This window comes from Typopeltis vanoorti, chromosome 16, assembly GCF_054136105.1.
Source record: "Typopeltis vanoorti isolate ZY-2024b chromosome 16, IOZ_Tvanoo_1.0, whole genome shotgun sequence".
Taxonomy (NCBI): domain Eukaryota; kingdom Metazoa; phylum Arthropoda; class Arachnida; order Uropygi; family Thelyphonidae; genus Typopeltis; species Typopeltis vanoorti.
Window position 1 is genome coordinate 18,698,414 of NC_143564.1, and position 18,466 is coordinate 18,716,879.

Consider the following 18,466-nt stretch of genomic DNA (forward strand, 5'->3'; position numbering starts at 1 on the left):
TGGATTAGAATCATTCCACTATTAATATACGTTTATTATTATTTTACACCTTGACCCCTCTCTGGTGGTTTGCCTAGATAGTTTCTTCCAGTCTGGTGATTTTAATCCCTGGTCACTGAAACATATTGAAAGTTTTTGTTTTCACTTGATTATACTATAAATTAAAGATGCCAAGAAATTATATTCTTGGTTTTATCCAAGTGTAAGCAAACAAAGTTTATGTGTGAAGTCACTTCACAGTTGGGCTACTTGTATATACAGGCTAATGACTTCACATCATTTGCCTTAGTATCCCATACTGCAGTGCATATATCATGATGGACATGTATAATTCTATGCATTATGGGAAGAGCCACCCAAAACCGGTTTCAACCTTTATTGAGGTCTCATCAGTGGAAGCCATAACTTTTGGGTAGTGGCCTTTCCAATAATGCATAGCATTATACATGTCTGTAAGGATATGTGCGTTGCATTATTGGATACTAAAGCAAGTGATGTGAAATGACTTCACATGCAAACTTTGTTTGCTTACACTTGGTTACATCTATCTCTAATCAAGAGTATTTTAATAATAAGGTGTGACACCTTTTGGCTATTTCTATGTGGAAATAGGACTTGTACATTCTATATTTCTATATGGTCCTATTTCTATATGGAAATAGGACTTTCCTTCCACAAGCAGGCAAACCAGCCCCTTGAACTCATGCAACTACAGCCATAGAATATACCGAGAGGCATAGGGGTAGTTACCTTATCCTCGAGGCAGGTACAACTTAAAAGGACTTGAGATAGCCCTGTAACAGGCCAGTAGGCCTAACACGTACAAGGGGAGAACAAGAATTTCAAAATATACATATAACCATGTCATTTTCTTGAAATTTACCCTATTTCACCAGAATTTCTGTAGCTTGTGTGAAATACCACTTGTTGTTTTAAGGCTTATTTGGAAAGAAGAGAGTTAGTATCCTCCAACTAGATATAATTTTGTAGCAATTGTTAGATATATATTTTGCTGTATTGCTTTCTAAAACCAAATGAATATATTGAGGCTAACTTCATATAACATCATCACAGGACTCAAGTAAGATGGAACAAAACAATGCAGCACAGCAAACCTTATTACAAATCATTACTAAGTTATTGCAGAATTTTTTCCTTCAACTTTCTTTGTCTTATGAAATCAGTAATGTTATTGATAGAATCAGTAATGATCAGATCTAATGATTTTGTAATGTGCTTATATGATACATGGCAATTTTCTTTTCTTCCCCCTCCCCCCCTTCCAGAATATACCAACTTTTCTACCCATAATGCGAGGTGCCCTAAATATACCCACAATAAAGGATCCGGAAGTTTTAGATAAACTTGATCATCAAGCTGTACTACAACTTTGTCAAAGATATCAAGATCATTTATGCTATTGTGCAGAGGCAGTTGGTGCAGAGCAAAATATCTTAGCATCAAGAATTCGTGAAGTATGATTTTTTGAACTTAAATTTCATTTTAAAATATTTAATTTTTGATTATTTAACTAGCACCATTTTGATTTATTTAATTAATAACCCTTCATAATTAAGTGCATGAACTGGAATCTAAACGGATGGATGGATGTGACTTCGGATACCTTTTTTTTTTTTTTTTTTTTTTTTTTTTTTTTTTTTTTTTTTTTTTAATCTAAAAAAAAAAAAAAAAATCCAAAGTCCAGAAACAGGGTGCTTAAGGATCAAAGTTATATAACTGAGAGGAGACCTCCACATAGCTTTTAAAGGAATGTGGAGAACCGATCAGGACTTCCGACCTAATGTCCAATCCCCACCTTCTCGTGGTGCACCCTGTTAGTTATCTGCCTGGATACTGAACGAACGAGGATGGGCTGGCAGTTTGGGATTTAGCCAACCAAATTGTATTCTTTATTGGCTTAAACCAAAATAAAAAAAAAAAAAAATGATAGTACAACATGACAGAATTTAATGCCAGCTGGGGCGTCGTCCGGTTAAACAAAGCCCTCATTGTTTTCGCCAGGGAACCAGGGTGAACAGCAAAAAGTCACCTACTGGAACAAATCTGAAAACACACCCCAACTCAACATCACCAGAGTTAAAGATCAGTACTATCAACATAAGAAACCTGAATGGCAAAGAAATGGAGATAGCTGAGGAATTGGATAATAACAGATCGACGTAATAGGGTTGACTGAAACAAAAAAAGACAAAAACTGGTGAGATCTTTCTGAGCAATAAATACAAAATGGTATATTCAAGCAATGACAATCAAAGAAAAGAAGGAGTAGCCACAGTATTCAACACTAAATACGAGGCTAATCTTCTTGAATGGCAGGCAGTCTCAAGTAGAGTGATGTGGGCAAATATCAGAATGGGGAACTGGACAATGAGACTATTTATTGCCTATGGTCCCACAGAAGGTTCTACTAAAGTAGAAGTGGAGGAATTTTTTGAGGCTTTAGAGAAAGCAACTGACTCAATGGAAAAGGAAAAGTTGGTCCTTGTTGGGGATCTAAATAGCAGAGTAGGAAATGATTGTCAGACATACAAAAATATTTTGGGAAAATTTGGAGAAAAGAGCAAAGCTAATAATAATGGCAAATACCTGTTGGATTTCTGCTCAGGACATGAACTGGTTATCACTAACACCATGTTCCAACATAAAAATGTGCACAAATTCACATGGAGAGAAGAGGCAAGGAATAAGAAAAGTCTCATTGACTATGTTATTGTTGATAGTGATGTTTTCTGCCTGGTGCAGGACACCAGACTGTACAGAGAATTTGAAATTGGAAGTAATCACTATTTAGTGTCTTGAGCAAGATAAAATTGAATTTCATATTGAAAAGAATAACATGTAAGAAAGTTTTGAAGCGAATAAAAGTTGAGCAGCTCTCACATGCAAACTGTAGACTAAAATACACAAAGATTATTGAAGAAAAAATGAAACAGTTTGAGAACAGGACCCAAACCTTGGAGATTCAGTGGCAAACCCTGAAGAAAACACTGATTGATTCAGAAAGAGAGGCATAAGTCTGTAAGGATAGAAAAATCAGAACTCCATGGTGGACACAGGAAGTTAGAGGCAGTGAAGGAAAAGAAGAAAGCATATCAAAAGTTCCTGGCAAATAATTCTGCTTGTGTTCTTAGAGAATACAGAGACAAATGTAAGAAAGTTAAACACTCTGTAAAACTGACTAAACAAAAGTCATGGGAGGACTTTGGTAAGAACATAGAAAATAAATATCAAGAAGGTGGTAAGATATTCTGGAGGTTGTTGAAGAAGCTCAGAAATGGAGGAAAGAGTGCTGTAAAAGGAATTAGAGATGATAAAGATGACATGAAAACCGGGGAAAAAGATATCCTTGAAGTATGGAGTAATTATTTCGAAAAATTGCTAAATGAAACAAGCAGTGATGACAGCACAGTGGTAAAAAACACTGACCAGGCATGCAGTCAGGAATACATATCCATACTTGAAGTAAAAAAAAGTCATCAAAAGCCTGAAAGGTGGAATGGCAGGAGTAGATGATATTCGACCAGAAAAGATCAAGTCTGGAGGTATAAAAGTCTTACAGTGGCTGCACTGCATAGTTCAGAAGGCCTGGACAGAGGGACGAATTCCAGATGATTGGAGTAGAGCTCTCATAGTACCCATATATAAAAAGGGAAATAAAACTGAATGTGAGAATTACAGAGTTATTTCTCTACTGAGTGTTCCTGGTAAGATATATGCAAGTATACTTGAGAAACGGTTGAGAAGGATTGTGGAAGATAAGCTTGGTGAAGAACAAGCTGGATTCAGGCCAAATAGAGGTTGTCAGGATCAAATTTTCACTTTACGACAAATAGTTGAGAAATCATGGGAATATAACAAAGATGGGTATTTAAGTTTTGTAGATCTGGAAAAGGCATATGACAAGGTGCCAAGAGAGAAGCTATTCAAAACGCTACAGTTATATGGTGTCAATGGGACATTATATCAAGCAATACTTAGTCTTTATTTGAGTTGTAAGTCAGCAGTTAGAATTGAAGGAAGTACAGGAAGATGGTTTAATGTTATATCTGGTGTCAGGCGAGGATGCATATTATTCCCTCTGTTATTCATTATCTATATGGATCACATCATGAAGGAAGGAAAGTGGTATTAAACCTGATATCAAAATTGGAGATGTTAATCTCAGCTCTTTGCTTTATGTGGATGATGTTATACTTCTAAATAAATCCTCTACAAGTCTGCAAGATTCCCTGACTAAATTGAATAACTGTTGTAGTAGATATGGTATGAAGATCAGCATTAGAAAGACAAAGACAATGAAAATAGGCAGAAACATTGAAAATATCAACTGCATTATGAATGGAGAACCTATAGAACAAGTAAAACATTTCAGCTACTTCGGCACGAGTTTTAGTGAAGATTATTATTATTATTATTATTAAACAAGACCTCATGGAGTCAAAGACTCATCTAGGAGGTCCTTTTATCTCACACACATCTCATCATACCGGGTCTTAAACACATTCAAACTCCCTGCAGACACCACACTCTCAGGCAAGGCATTCCAATCATTCACAACTCTGCACGAAAAAAACCTGCCTCTCACTCCCCTACTCACACCCTCTTTATACAGTTTCCAGGGATGACCTCTGGTTCTCCCCTGATCTCCCACTATTCGCTGTAGAACTTCTCCACCATTGATCCTATAGCAACCCCTTACCAACTTGTAGGTCTCTATCATATCTCCCCTCTTCCTTCTCTCCACTAGACTCTGCAAATTACATCTTTTCAATCTTTCCTCATACTCGACATTCCAGAGGTCAGAAACTACCTTAGTCAGTCGCCTTTGGACCCTTTCCAACATCTCTTCATCCTTCTGAAAACCAGGTGACCAAATCTGGGCACAATAGTCCATGTGTGGCCTAATCAAAGCCTTATACAATGGAACAAGAATCTCCCTACTTCTACACGTCAGTGTCCTCCTCATCATTCCCAGAAGTCTTTGTGTTGTCTTCACAATTTTGGCGATGTGACCCCTAAATTTTAGATCCTTATCCACTATCACTCCCAGATCTCTTATTTCCTCTACTTCCAACAATATATTTTCACCAAGCATAAATTCTGCATCCCATCTTTGTTTTCCAAATTTTAAAACCTTACATTTTGCAACATTGAACTCACATCCCCATTTGCTTGCCCAATCACTCAATTTATTCAAGTCTTCTTGCAAGGCCACAACATCTTCACTACTCTTTATGGTTCGTCCCAACTTTGCATCATCTGGAAACAACTGAATATCTCCATCCAAATCTTCGCCAATATCATTAATATACAAGTTAAATAGTAATGGCCCTAAAACAGATCCCTGAGGCACTCCACTAGTGACTTTCCTTTTCCTGGATATTGCACCCCCATACACAACTTGTTGATACCTATCAGATAGCCAGTCTCCAATCCAATGCACTAATCTAATATCCAACCCCATCTGCTCTAGTTTGACTGTCAACTTATCATGAGGCACTCTATCAAAAGCTTTTGCGAAATCCAAGTATATTACTGTGTATCCTTCTCCTCTGTCCAAGGAAGCAGTCACTTTATTGTAATAAGTAAGTAGATTACTAAAACACGACCTCCCTTTAGCAAATCCATGCTGTCCATCAAAGATTATACCATTGTTGTCAACCCAACTCTGGATCCTAGTTCTCACAAGCTTCTCCAACAACTTAACCACAACACCTGACACACAGATAGGCCTATAGTTTGATGCTTGAGTTCGATCACCTCCTTTATGAAGTGGCACAATCTTGCCCTCCTTCCACTCTTTAGGGACTTGACCAAGTGCAAGACTCGTATTAAAAAAATATGTCAAGGCAGGTGTCAACTCTCTGGCACATTCCTTCAGAATATGCGGTGATATATTATCAAGTCCCACAGCCTTATTTACATCTAGTTTACTCAACTCCCCAAACACCTCTTGCTCACTTACAGTCAGTCTCTCCTCCCCATCATCAACTGCTCTTAATCTCTCCATGAAGTCACATTCACAAGATTGAAAGATCTTTATGAACTGCTCATTAAATATCTCCACCACACATTCTGCAACAGCTGTCTTTATACCATTTCCTCCAATCAATGTCATCCTTCCATAATCATTCTTTCTTTTGCTGGCTACATATCGAAAGAACTCCCTATGATTCTTTTTAGCTTCATTAGCTAACTGCTGTTCATACCTCTCTTTAGCTACTCTCACCAACCAAGTCACTCTCCTTGCCTGGTCTTTGTAGAACTCATGAAATTGGTTACTTCCACTTCTCTTATGCTGCCTCCACAATGCCCTTTTTCTCTGTATTGCATGCTTAATCTCTTTATTCATCCATCTCACACCTAACTTATTTAACCTTCTCACCCGTGGTATACATTTAGACATTGCATCCACTAAATATTTTTTGAAAATCCCCCAAGCTGCATTGATCTCTTTTCCAGCTAACTCCTCATTCCATGCTACACCTGCAAGCTGTCTCCTGAGCTCTTCATAATCACCCCCCTTGTAGTTCCACATATACCCTTTTTTCACAGGGGTCCTTGCACTGCTGGCAACCACCCAAGTAATCACCTCATGGTCACTTTCGCCAATTGGTGGATGATTTGATACCTCATTGATAATTACATCCTCCGATGAGATGACCAAATCCAAGACCCTTAATCCTCTTGTGCCCTCTGTTACATACTGTCTGAGGTAGTTATCCCTCAAAAACTCAAGAAACTCATTTTCTTTACTTCCAGTTGCTATCTCTTCATTCCAATCTATATTGCCATAATTAAAATCACCCATAATGATCATCCTTTTCTTATTTGCTTGGCTTATTTGACTATACATTTCACTATCACCACCATCCACATTACCAGGTCTATAACAACATCCCACCAAGTATTTGAATCTATTCACCTCTATCTCACACCATACTGCCTCAAAACCACTGGCCCCATTTCCCCCTTGCATCTCTACCTTGTATGGACATAACTCTTTCTCTATCATCAATAGCACTCCCCCTCCCTTTTTACCCCTTCTATCCTCACGAAACACATCATACCTTTCCATCTCTATTCCTGTCAGGATGTCATCCTCATCTAACCATGTCTCACTTATTCCGACAATCTCTGGGTGCACAGACGCAATTAGTGCAACCATTTCATCCGCCTTGTTTCTTATACTTCTAGCATTGGTATACAAACACAACAACTCATTTCTGGATCTACAGCTAGTTCCACTGATACCACTCACTCGATGTGATCTCTCCATGCTGGACTGGGGCCATTTCCCTTTCTGCTTCTTCATTTTAGAACCCTTTGCAATTCCATCTGTTTCCTTTTGATCCCTGATCATCCCATTACTTTCCTGCCTACACATTCTCTCACCTCCTCTTGGAGCATCCACCTTTCTCACGCTGTGTATCCCTGTCCACCCTGAGCCTCCCCGTTTCCCTGTTCCTCTTGCACACCCATTCTCTCATTATCTATACTCATACCACTCACTTCCACATTCATTTCCACTCCTTCAATCTCTCCTGTCTTACTCTCCTGCTCTTCCACATCACTCCCCTCTCGATCTGATTCATTCTCTCTATTCACTTCTCCACCTTCCAGCAGCAGTCTCTCCAAGCGACTCACACCATAACCACTCAAATGCAGTCCATCGCTCCCATACAGCTCACTTCGTCCCTCAAACTCATTCCACACATTAACAAACTGTACTCCCATCTCCTCACACATTTCAGCCAGAATATCATTCATAATCCTTGCTCTCCGCCTCATTTCACCACAATCATACCTAGGCAACACACTGACCACCCTTCCTGTCACACTATTCTCCTTTATCTTTCCAAGCAGTCTCCTGACATTCATTCTGACATGCTCCTTGTTCTCTCTCAAATCATTCGTACCAATTAATACAATTAACTCTTTTGCTCGTTCCCGCCTCATATTCAATGCCTCAATCACTCTACTCATTTTACCGCCTGGAAAACATACCTTGTGCATTTTATCCTCTAGCACACCTTTAATAATGGAGTCACCATACAATGCCACTCGCTCATCTTTTGTTAACTCTTTCATGCCATCATGATTTATTTTAATAGTTTTGACCTGCATTCTCTTAATTTCATTCCGCATCCATTTCATTTCTTGCTTCATCCAATCCAATTCACCTTCTGAACCTCGCGACACATTCACTCTATCATTAAATCTTTCTAACTTTCTAACTCTCGACCCTCTCTTCTCACTTTCCCTCTCATTCATCCTTCTTTGTTTCCGTACTTTTGGTCCAACATACGTCCAACTTTCACTGTCATTCTTCTCACTTTCACTCTCACATATCTTTCTTTGTTTCCGTACTTTCGGACTAACATGCGTCCAACTTTCGCTATCATTCTTCTCACTTTTACTGTCATTCATCTTTCTTTGGTTCAGTACTTTCGTTCCAACATGCGTCCAACTTTCGCCATCAGTCATTCTTTTTTCGCAATCATTCATTCTTTCGATTTTTTTTACTTGCGATTTCTGCACCACGCCATTTCTACTTTCATTCGTTCTCTCAATTTCGTTTCTTTCCGCCTCACTTTCGTCCCTTTTAACATCCGTTACGGTTGTCAAATTGCTCTTTTTCTTTTTTCCTGATTTTTTAACATTTTTTCGCCTGTCTTTCCCGCCATCCTCTTTCAAACGTGCACTCACGACACAATCGGTACTAGCACTTTCTGTTATCAACTTCATATTCGCATTCATCAATTCCTCGTTCAGGTCACATTTCGCACACACCCTTCTTCCATCCGCACTAAACATCCACAAATCATTTATGTAATCGAAGGAATACATATAACAGACCTCACACTTAACGAACCTACTGAAATCCAAATTAAAATCATGGAATGACAATGCAGCCGCCATTTTTTTCTCTCTGCAGGTTACTAGATCTAATATTAACGTTTTCGTATTTAGTTTAAGCAAGAAAAAAAACCCCACACTAATAATATCGGTAGCGTACAACGTTTACAGCCGCTCTTACTTAAACAATTACGCATATATACTTAATTATTCCTAGTAAAACTTATCTGAATCAGGAGCTCTTCAAAGCACATTCGTAGCGCTTGACCCACTAGCGCCCTCTTGTTCCTGTAAGATGGTAAATTAAATATGGAAATAGACAACAGAATCAACAAAGCTGGTATGGTAGGTAGTCAACTGAATAAATTTATACGGAATAAGAGATAAATTAGCCAAAACACTAAATTAGCTGTATACAAGACAGTATTCAAGCCAGTTTTAACTTATGGATCTGACAGCTGTGTCATAAGTAAAACACTTGACCAAAGACTAGAGACCGCAGATATGAGAGTCCTGAGAAAGATTAGGGGCATGAACAGATGGCATGAATGGCAATATCATATTAAAAATGAGGATATTAGGAAAGCACTTGCCAATGTCAGCATCCATAAATTTGTTAGCAGAGGTAATCTCAGGTGGTATGGTCACTTAAATAGAATGGGAGAGGAAAGATTAACAAAACAAGTGTTTTCCATCAGGTTGGCAGGAAAAAGACCCAGAGGAAGACCAAGATATAGGTGGATTGATACAGTAAAAAGTGCCTTAGAAGATAGAAATATAAGATTTGATAATAATGTTGGAGTCTTGACAGGTAACAGAATGATTTGGAGGAAAATTGTAGATAGGAAGTTAGTAATGATGTAAATTTTTCATGTAGTACTATCATATCCTGTACACCCCTCGATGGTATATATCAGGAATTTGATGATGATGAAGTCCAGAAACTTTGTTACTGTGCTACTTGGTCTCTGCATCCAGTTTACCACTGTAGATTATGCATCTGTGTCAGTTTATTTTGGAAGTGGAATTCACTGATGGCATACTGATTCACTCAAACCTAAAACAGTTGAAAACGGCTGGCCGAGTGGTTAGCATATCCACTCTCCAGCCAAAAGGCTCTGTTTTCAAATCCTGCCGTGGACATGGATATTTGTGATTGTTTGTGAAAATACTAGTGGCGGCGGTAGGCGGTATATGGCATTGGTGTAGTTGTGGTAAGTTGGTGGATTGAGTGGTGGAGACAGAGTTGTAGAGCAGGTGCCCACCCTCGATGAGTCTTTGGTCTCCCTGGAGGTGTCAAATAATAATAATAATAATAATTACGATAATGAATTGTTAACAGTTCATTGGGATTTATGACTGTGAAATCCTCTGCTATTCATAGCTCATCCCTCTGCAGGGGAGACCTGTACATAGACTGCAAGGAATGTGGAGAACCAACTGGGACTTCTGACCGCCTAATCCTCTTACTCCATAGCACATCCTTTTATACAGGTGCACCAAAGAAGGTGTTGGAAGGATGCCATTTGGATACTGAACAAACAAGGGTGGGCTAGCAATTTGACGTTTAATTGTTCAAATGGTAGTTTATATTGGTGGCCATAACTATATTTAACACAATTAGATATGCCATCTGTGACTTCACTTGCTGCTATTTGTATAGGGAATTGAAGGGAACACTGAAAAGTTAACTTCTTGAACAACTTTAAACTCAACTGAAAATAGGATGATTCATATATTAAGCGTCAATGGAAAAGAAATATAGCTAACAGTAGAATTATATTGTGTCAACATAATCATCATTACTAAGACAATAAAACTGGAACTGGTAAGATTCTCATGAATAAACGGTATATGATTATTTACTGAGGCACTAGGAATTGGTAGGGAAGGAACTGTAATAATTAAAAGGAAACTCAAAGACTTCTTTGGGTACTTGGCTACCAGATTCACATGGTACTTCAAAGAAGAGAAGATTCCAGAGGAATGAAAGACCTCAAAAACCATACTTCTATTCAAAAAGGGAACAAGGAAGACATAAATTATCATCCAATCTGTCAACTCTCTCACATATATAAAATCATGAACAGAGTAATACTGAGCAAATCCAAAACACTCTTGAAGACAACTCCAGTAGAGAACAGGCAGGATTCAGAAGTGGCTTCTCCAATAGATCATATCCAGGATATTTTGCAATTAACAGAAAAATGCAGAGAATACTGAATCCCTCTATGTTTCTCTTTATTGATTTTTAAAAAGCATTTGATACCATAGAACACAATGCAGTCATCAATGCCTTATGATAAAATGATAACATAATAACTTTCTTTTATCATGTGGATGTAAGTAGGAATTAACAAAAATCAGACCACACAAATAACCCTATTTGATCAACCTATGAATATAGATATAAAGAGAGGAGTTTGCCATGGCGATGTGATCTCCCCAAATCTGTTTACCAGCACTTTAGAATATATTCTGAAAAAAAAATATTCCTAAACTGAGGAATTAGCATAGATGGTGAAAAACTACAAATCCTTATGTTTGCCAATGATCTAGTACTGATATCTCAAAACTCAAAAGATCTAGAAGAAATGGGTGAAAAAATATACACAAACAGCAGTGAGATAGGCTTAGAAATGAATCTAGAAAAAACAAAATGAATTAAAAACATCTAGTGACAGTCACCTATGTATTAATAACATCCCTATAGAACAAGTTGACTCTTACAATTACTTAGGACAAACAATAAAAATGAATAACGATTTATCTAAAAACTAGTAAAAAGAAAGAAAGCCACATGGCTATCATTCAGCGGACTAAAAGACACACTTACTGATCCAAATCTTGACATCTCTGCGAAGGCAAAACTATTTAATAGTGACATTCTTCCATCACTCACATGTGGATCAGAAACATGGAACACAACAAGAAAAGAAGAGACTCTCAGGATAACTCGTCATGCAATAGGACATAGGATTTGTAACATCAGCAAGATGGGACATATCAGAAATACTAAACTAAGAGAGATCAGGCATAAAAGAATGCAGTAACTGCAGTATATGAAAGCAAGATGAGATGGGCAGGCCATATAACTAGACTCAGGGGTAACAACTTGATATATAGAATACTCAATTGGCAACCAAGAATAAAGAGAAAAGGAAGACCACCTACAAGATGGGAAGACCCATTAGCGAAATCTATGGGTATAACATGGAAGAGAGGATCGAGATCGTTAGAGACATCTTTGTGACCTGCACTCATGGAGAAATCCTGAATGAAACACATTCAGGTCCATCAAGATAATGATATTTTTTCTGTGTTCCTAGACTTTCATATTCTGCTGATGTAATAATTACTTTTATATTATTTCATCCTTTTTCTGTCTTCATTTTCTTGTATTTTTTCTAAGTAGTTATTAACTTTCTGCTGGTATAAATTTCTTATACTTGAATCATTTAGTAATCTTACTTTGTTATTAGATTTTGTTTCTCTAGTTGTTGTTTTTTTTATTGTAACCAATTTGGTGGAAATCTTAATTTTGCCTGCACTAAATAGCGATCTGTGTCTACTTTTAGCCCTCTCCTGACGTTAACATCTAGGAAGAGGTTTGTGAAGAAAAAAAAATCTCGCTTCACATTTTCTTACCTTTTGATGATAATCAGATCTCAAGTCAAGATTAGATTTATCTTCCTGAACTTATATATACCTAATACTTTTTGAGATGGTACACAATACTATAGTGCACTGGTACCTTTATTAACAATGAGACATGATATAAGGATGCAGAATCATTTTAATTTTCAATTTTTCTGCTAGCATTGAATGCATACCAGCACCTACTATTTTACAAAACAAGCACTGTTTATACCTAGCACAAAAAGATGACATCCATGGATGTCATCTTTTTGTACTAGGTATAAACAGATGACTCCTCTTCCCCCATACTTGGAATACTGTTTATACATCTGGAGATGGGGCATCATAATCCACTCTGCTTAATAGATGACTGCCCTTTGTCCTCCTGAAATCACTTTTTCATAGATGCTCTTTTGTGTAGATGTTTTTATGGGCATTGCTTCACCAAACTGGCCATGACCATTCTTCCACTTTTCTGTAAAAACACGAGTAGCTGCTGGTCAACATCCACACACAGTTCACTTTCAAACTTACCAATCTCTCACATCAGGTTCCCAAGATATTTTTCTGCTTGACCATTTATTGACCCAACACTTGTTTAGGTTTTGCGGTCTCTTTTTATATCATTCCAACATATGGGCTGCAAGGCCCATAGCAAATCAATGCCATGAAATGCTAGGGGTTGAGAAAAAAAAAAATCAATCTGTAGATATTCTTCTTGAAAATCTGGAAGTTGTTGTCCTTCATTTTGTAAAATCAAGGTATATGGAAAGAAAAATGAGTGGAAGTAGCAGGTTCAGTGAGTCAGCATTTCAATACAATGTAAAGGGATGTTGCTCACGTTATTGTAGGTTTAACAGAAGTGGGGGGGGGTGATGCTATTTCTTCTGAACAGCACCCATAGAAATGAAATCTCTGTAGAACACATGTAGTGTAGAAACTGAGTGGCTAGATGGTGAGTGCATGAGAGAGAAGTCATTGTTTAGGTGAATGAACTGTCCTCTGAACAGCATCATCCAGAATCTAGTGAGGTGTTTGGTGCACTATCCCCATATGTGAAAGAAGTATTCTAAGATAGGGTGGATTTAAGATTTGTACAGAGTAAGCAACTGAATATATGAAAAGAGTAACTTGAACAGAAAAGAATGGCAAATTTTGTGGAAGCTGAAGATACTATAGAAATTATGTGTTTGTGCCAAGAAAAGCTAAGTAAGTATCAGTAAGTCCAAGAATAAAAAATTCTAGTCTTGAACTGTTGAATAGAGCATTATTGAAAATGAGAGAGAACTGGTGGTTTTTTTTTATGTGTGAGTGAGTGAGAGAGAGAGAGAGAGAGAGAGATTAAAATAATAATAATAATGTGTTTGGAAGCATTAAAGGTAACGGGTTATCATATCACCCCAGTGAAAAATGGCACAGAGATTGTAGTTCAGATAGAAGTTATAAAATGCTGTATCACTACATTATTAAATCCTCTGGATCAAAGAGGGAGTTGTGGGAAGTAGCCAACTATATGGGTGTTCCAATGATAGGTTATATGCTGAACTATGCAAATCTGGAAATTATGACAAACTCAGGAGACTGCTATTTTTTGGTTCCATGATATCATTTTTTGAATGGAAAGGATAACAGCAGTGCATGGGAAGCTTTGAACAGATACTTAGCCACTGAACTGGCCTGGATGCATATATACATCAGTAATTACGTGAAAAATTACTTAATTACATCGACGTGAAATGCCCATTGGATATAACATTTGGATATTATTGTAATGACATGGATACAAAGCATATATTTTTGATATTTTATTCATGTGGCCATTTGGTTGGTTGAATTATGTGATATCCAAATTTGTTCCTAGAGTTCAAAGAACAAATAGTTACAAGAGATCCATAAGAAGATAATGTGGAAAGAATATCGGAAGAGGAGTTATGAAATATATAAAGCTTGGGCCAGAAAAGTCATGAGTATTGTTTGGGAAGCAAAGTTGAAGTTATGAAAAGAAATTGGCTGCACAGGCTGAAGGCAGTTCAAAAGAATTTTCTCATTATGCTGCAAATAAGAGAATGAATGAATGAATGTAGAAAAATAACTTTACTGAATGCAGATGGTACCCTAGTATTGGAGGCCAATGAACTAGTTGAAGATGAGTGCTCACTTCACCAGGATCTATCAGGTTGGTATATGTAGCATAGTGTGCAATGCTCCTACTACATTGGATGAAGAAGTAGAGGTGCATAAAGAGGCGGTTCTAGAGCTATTGCATTACCTGGATAAGAATTTAGCAGTTGAGACAGATGAATATCAGCACATGTGCTAAAGAAATGTTTAGCCAAACTGACTAGGCTCTTGGCATGTTTGTGTAATTTGAGTCTTAGCTCAGGAAAGATCCCACAGGAATGGAAAGAATGTATGATAATCGGGGCATACCACTGCCCAAGCACAAGGGTTGTGCAAAGATTGATATGTCTATCTATCGACCTGTCAGTATCTCTGGGGTAGTTGTAAAGATTTTAGAGAAGTTGGTAAGAAATTGCATACAGAAATGGGTGGGAAAAAAAGGATATACTTTGTATGGAACAGCATGCATTTATTAAAGGGAACTCATGTCTGAGCAATTGCTCATATTTTATAATAATGTTTCAGCTTAATTGGATAAAGGGAATGGATATAGTATGATACTGTTGGACTTTGATAAGGCATTTGATAGGATACTGTATGAAAGGCTGTTGCATATATTAGAGATTGGAATAAAAATTATTGGGTTGGATAAGTGGCTGACAAATAGGTATCAGAAAGTGATATATGGGGAATGTGAATCTGCGAGAATGAAGTGGTATGCCCCAGGGATCACTCCTTGGACCATTGTTGCTTAATTGATGATATTGGAAAGGGGCTGACAGGAGATCTTCAGCTGTTTGCTGATGATGCAATGATAGGCAGGGCAATCAGAGTTGCTACTGATATATAGCATTTACAGGTCATTTGAATAGGCTAAAAGTGTGAATGAATGATAATAGTTATCAGTTCAATGTTAGTAAGTGTAAAGTTATGCACTTTGGAGTGATGCGATATCCAACAGCATATTATATTGGTGGAATTATACTTAGTGTAACTGATGAGGCTAGAGATCTTGGAGTTATGTTGGATAGAAAGTAAAAGTGCAAAGGTCACATAACAAAAATTGCAAAAACAATTCAGAGGATAATTGCAATGTTGAAATGAACACTGACATATAATGATCTGGAAATTATTTTGTCTACATCAAGGCCTTGATACAACTTCACTGACTACTGTGCACAGATTTGGTCTCCTAGGTTCCAAGGGATAAAGAAGCTGTGGAAAGGGTGCAGAAAAGTGTTACAAAGATGATACAGGATTATGGAATGTAGATTATGAGGATAGATTGAATGTGTACTGCAGATACTGGTAGAGAAAAAAAAAGAGGAGTGATGTGATGTCTATAAACTTTTGAGAGGCCATTATGGAATGTGGGGAGAGAACGAGTGGGCATCTGTGGAAGTGAAGTTTCTTAACTGCACCAAATCTGTGCAGTTAAGAAAGGAGTAAGAGCTAGATTTTTCTTTCCTAGAACCATGAGTGAGTGAGTAAAACACTCACATTTGAAGTTATGAGTGCATCTACTGTGAATAAATTTCAGAGGATGCATGACAGCTGCCATGGGTGATATATAGCCTCCCTCAATGAGTTCTTTATTCCCTGGAAGTCTAATAATAATAATTTCTCATCAACTATAATATACTTTGTAACCAATTGGAAAAACTTTCCACAAGTATCTCTGATCCATGGTATTTAAATAATATGATACACCATTTTACTACTTGAGTATGTGTAACTATGACGTTTTCATTGATTTAACCTTAGTATCTTCCTGAGTCGAGCTTTTAAACAAGAGGGGGGGAGGGAACCATGACCTTATAGAGGTGTATGTTTCTTATATCTGTTTATAAATTTGTGCTTCCAAGAGAAATATCTGGAATTAATAGCAGAGGGAAAGAGACCAGTGATATCAGGAAGGATAAAAGTGATAAAGTGTCATTTAAGGGAACAGTGAGATGATATCAAAGTTAACCAAAATATCTGTATTATCTAACCTTAAATTCTCAGTAGAAGTTTTAAAATGATAGCGTTTTTTATATAGAAAGTGGTATGCTGCCCATTGAGAAGGCTAAGAAAGCTTGCTGTTTTTCTAATTTATAGCATGGGAAATCTGTAGCATCTACTATAGCTCTTGGGGGGGGGGTGGAATTGGGTATGTGTATTTTTGTAAAGAAATACAATATCTGCCCAGCATCAAGCCCCACCAATAACTCGCAGGAACAGGACACTTTATCTATTCAGGCACTGAGAAAGGAGGAAGCTGATCTTTAGTAGAATGGATAACAGCTTCCTCCTTTCTCAGTGCCTGAATATATAAAGTGTCCTGTTCCTGCGAGTTAACCTACTGTGGAAAGACAGAAAGAGCAACCAACATTTGCATGGAAGAACACAAAAAAAAACCATCTGCAATCATGACCACGGTCAATCTTGTCTTGTAGATCATGCTTTGGATATGGCTCAGAATCAATTAGAAAAAGACCACCTTGCTCCATCACAGTAAATTTAGAAGAGAGACTGTTTTTAGAATTTGCAGCTGCTCCCAGAAATCAGCCTAATTTGAATAAATATGGTTGCATTAAACTTCCCAAAATATAAGAAACATTAATACTTTGAAATCCCAGTTTACATCCTAAGCTGCCAATATGTGCCCACAGAGGGCACCCTACCTAGTTAGAACTCTGTCTGTCTGTCTGTCTGTCTGTCTGTCTGTCTGTGTGTGTGTGTGTGTGTGTGTGTGTGTGTGTGTGTGTGTGTGTGTGTGTGTGTGTGCGTGCGTGCGTGCGTGCGTGCGTGCGCGCGCGTGCTAAAACTTATCTTATGGAGATTCAAGATCCGTAAAGAACTTTCTCATAATTTTTTTAAGACAATTCTTATAAACTCAAGCTGTATAAGCCCACCTAGAGCAGACTTTTACAAACATCCATGCTAGTTGAATTTAAACCCACAGCTCATTGGTTGGAGAGTATGCTATGCAATCAACAATCCAAGCTAGCATTTTGCAATTGATATTTGAATTTCATCATTTTAGCACACCTTTAATCTGACTTAAGTTTTGTTTAAAAATTAATAGAGAGTAAAGGCGTTCATTATGCACATCTAGAATTGACATTTCCAACTTTTTTTAGAAATACTTTCATATTTTGTATTAGAATGATTTTAATTTTGTTAAAATAGTATAACAATAACTTAATTTATTAATGCCTTATTATCTTTTTAATTTATTTTATTTAGATTGACTTTGCCATTGCTACATTGATGAGTATGCTGACTGAAAGGCAGAAGAAGTTTGCAAAATATGCAGAACAACTTGGAAAAGTGCATGAAATTTCAGCTACCTTGAAGCGCTGTCAGATGGCTTTGACAGAAACTATTGAAAGTATGGATACACTGAACCATCTTCTACTTCCTGAAGAAAGATTAGAACCCTTCATTATGGTTACTGGATAGGAATTACAGAATTGAATGCCTTTAGTGCATTCATTTCATACTTTTTATTTTACTTTTTTTTTCTTGAACATCTCCATCTCATGCAGTTCAATAATTTGAATAATTGCAACTCTACAGTATAAAGATAATGGTATGTTTATTTGTATCGTAAACATAACTGTTTATTAATATATCATAATCATATATACTATAGACATTTAACTTAATTCCTACCCACATAATTTCTTTAAAGAATGAGAGAGAGAGGATTGCTTTAAAATCAAATCTGAATAAAGGGGAAGAGATCTCTCTTGCATAGTCTGTATGAATGTAGAGAACTGATTGGACCTCTGCCCAAACACAGACAACCAGATTGCCTTCTGTATTGGTTTAAACCAGG

The 18,466-nt window shown here is 37.2% G+C and overlaps 1 protein-coding gene across 2 annotated transcripts in view; it reads left to right on the forward strand.

The window, feature by feature from the left end:
* The window catches only part of BORCS5 (BLOC-1 related complex subunit 5), a 115,736-nt gene extending 97,510 nt beyond the window's left edge, over positions 1–18,226 (forward strand). For both annotated transcript variants that reach the window (XM_090406561.1, XM_090406560.1), the window contains 2 exons: positions 1,287–1,475; positions 17,872–18,226. In XM_090406561.1, coding sequence (XP_090262687.1) covers positions 1,287–1,475; positions 17,872–18,087 — 405 coding nt within the window. In that variant the 3' untranslated portion in view covers positions 18,088–18,226. The remainder of the gene's footprint in view (positions 1–1,286; positions 1,476–17,871) is intronic.
* The last annotated feature ends 240 nt before the right edge of the window (positions 18,227–18,466 follow it).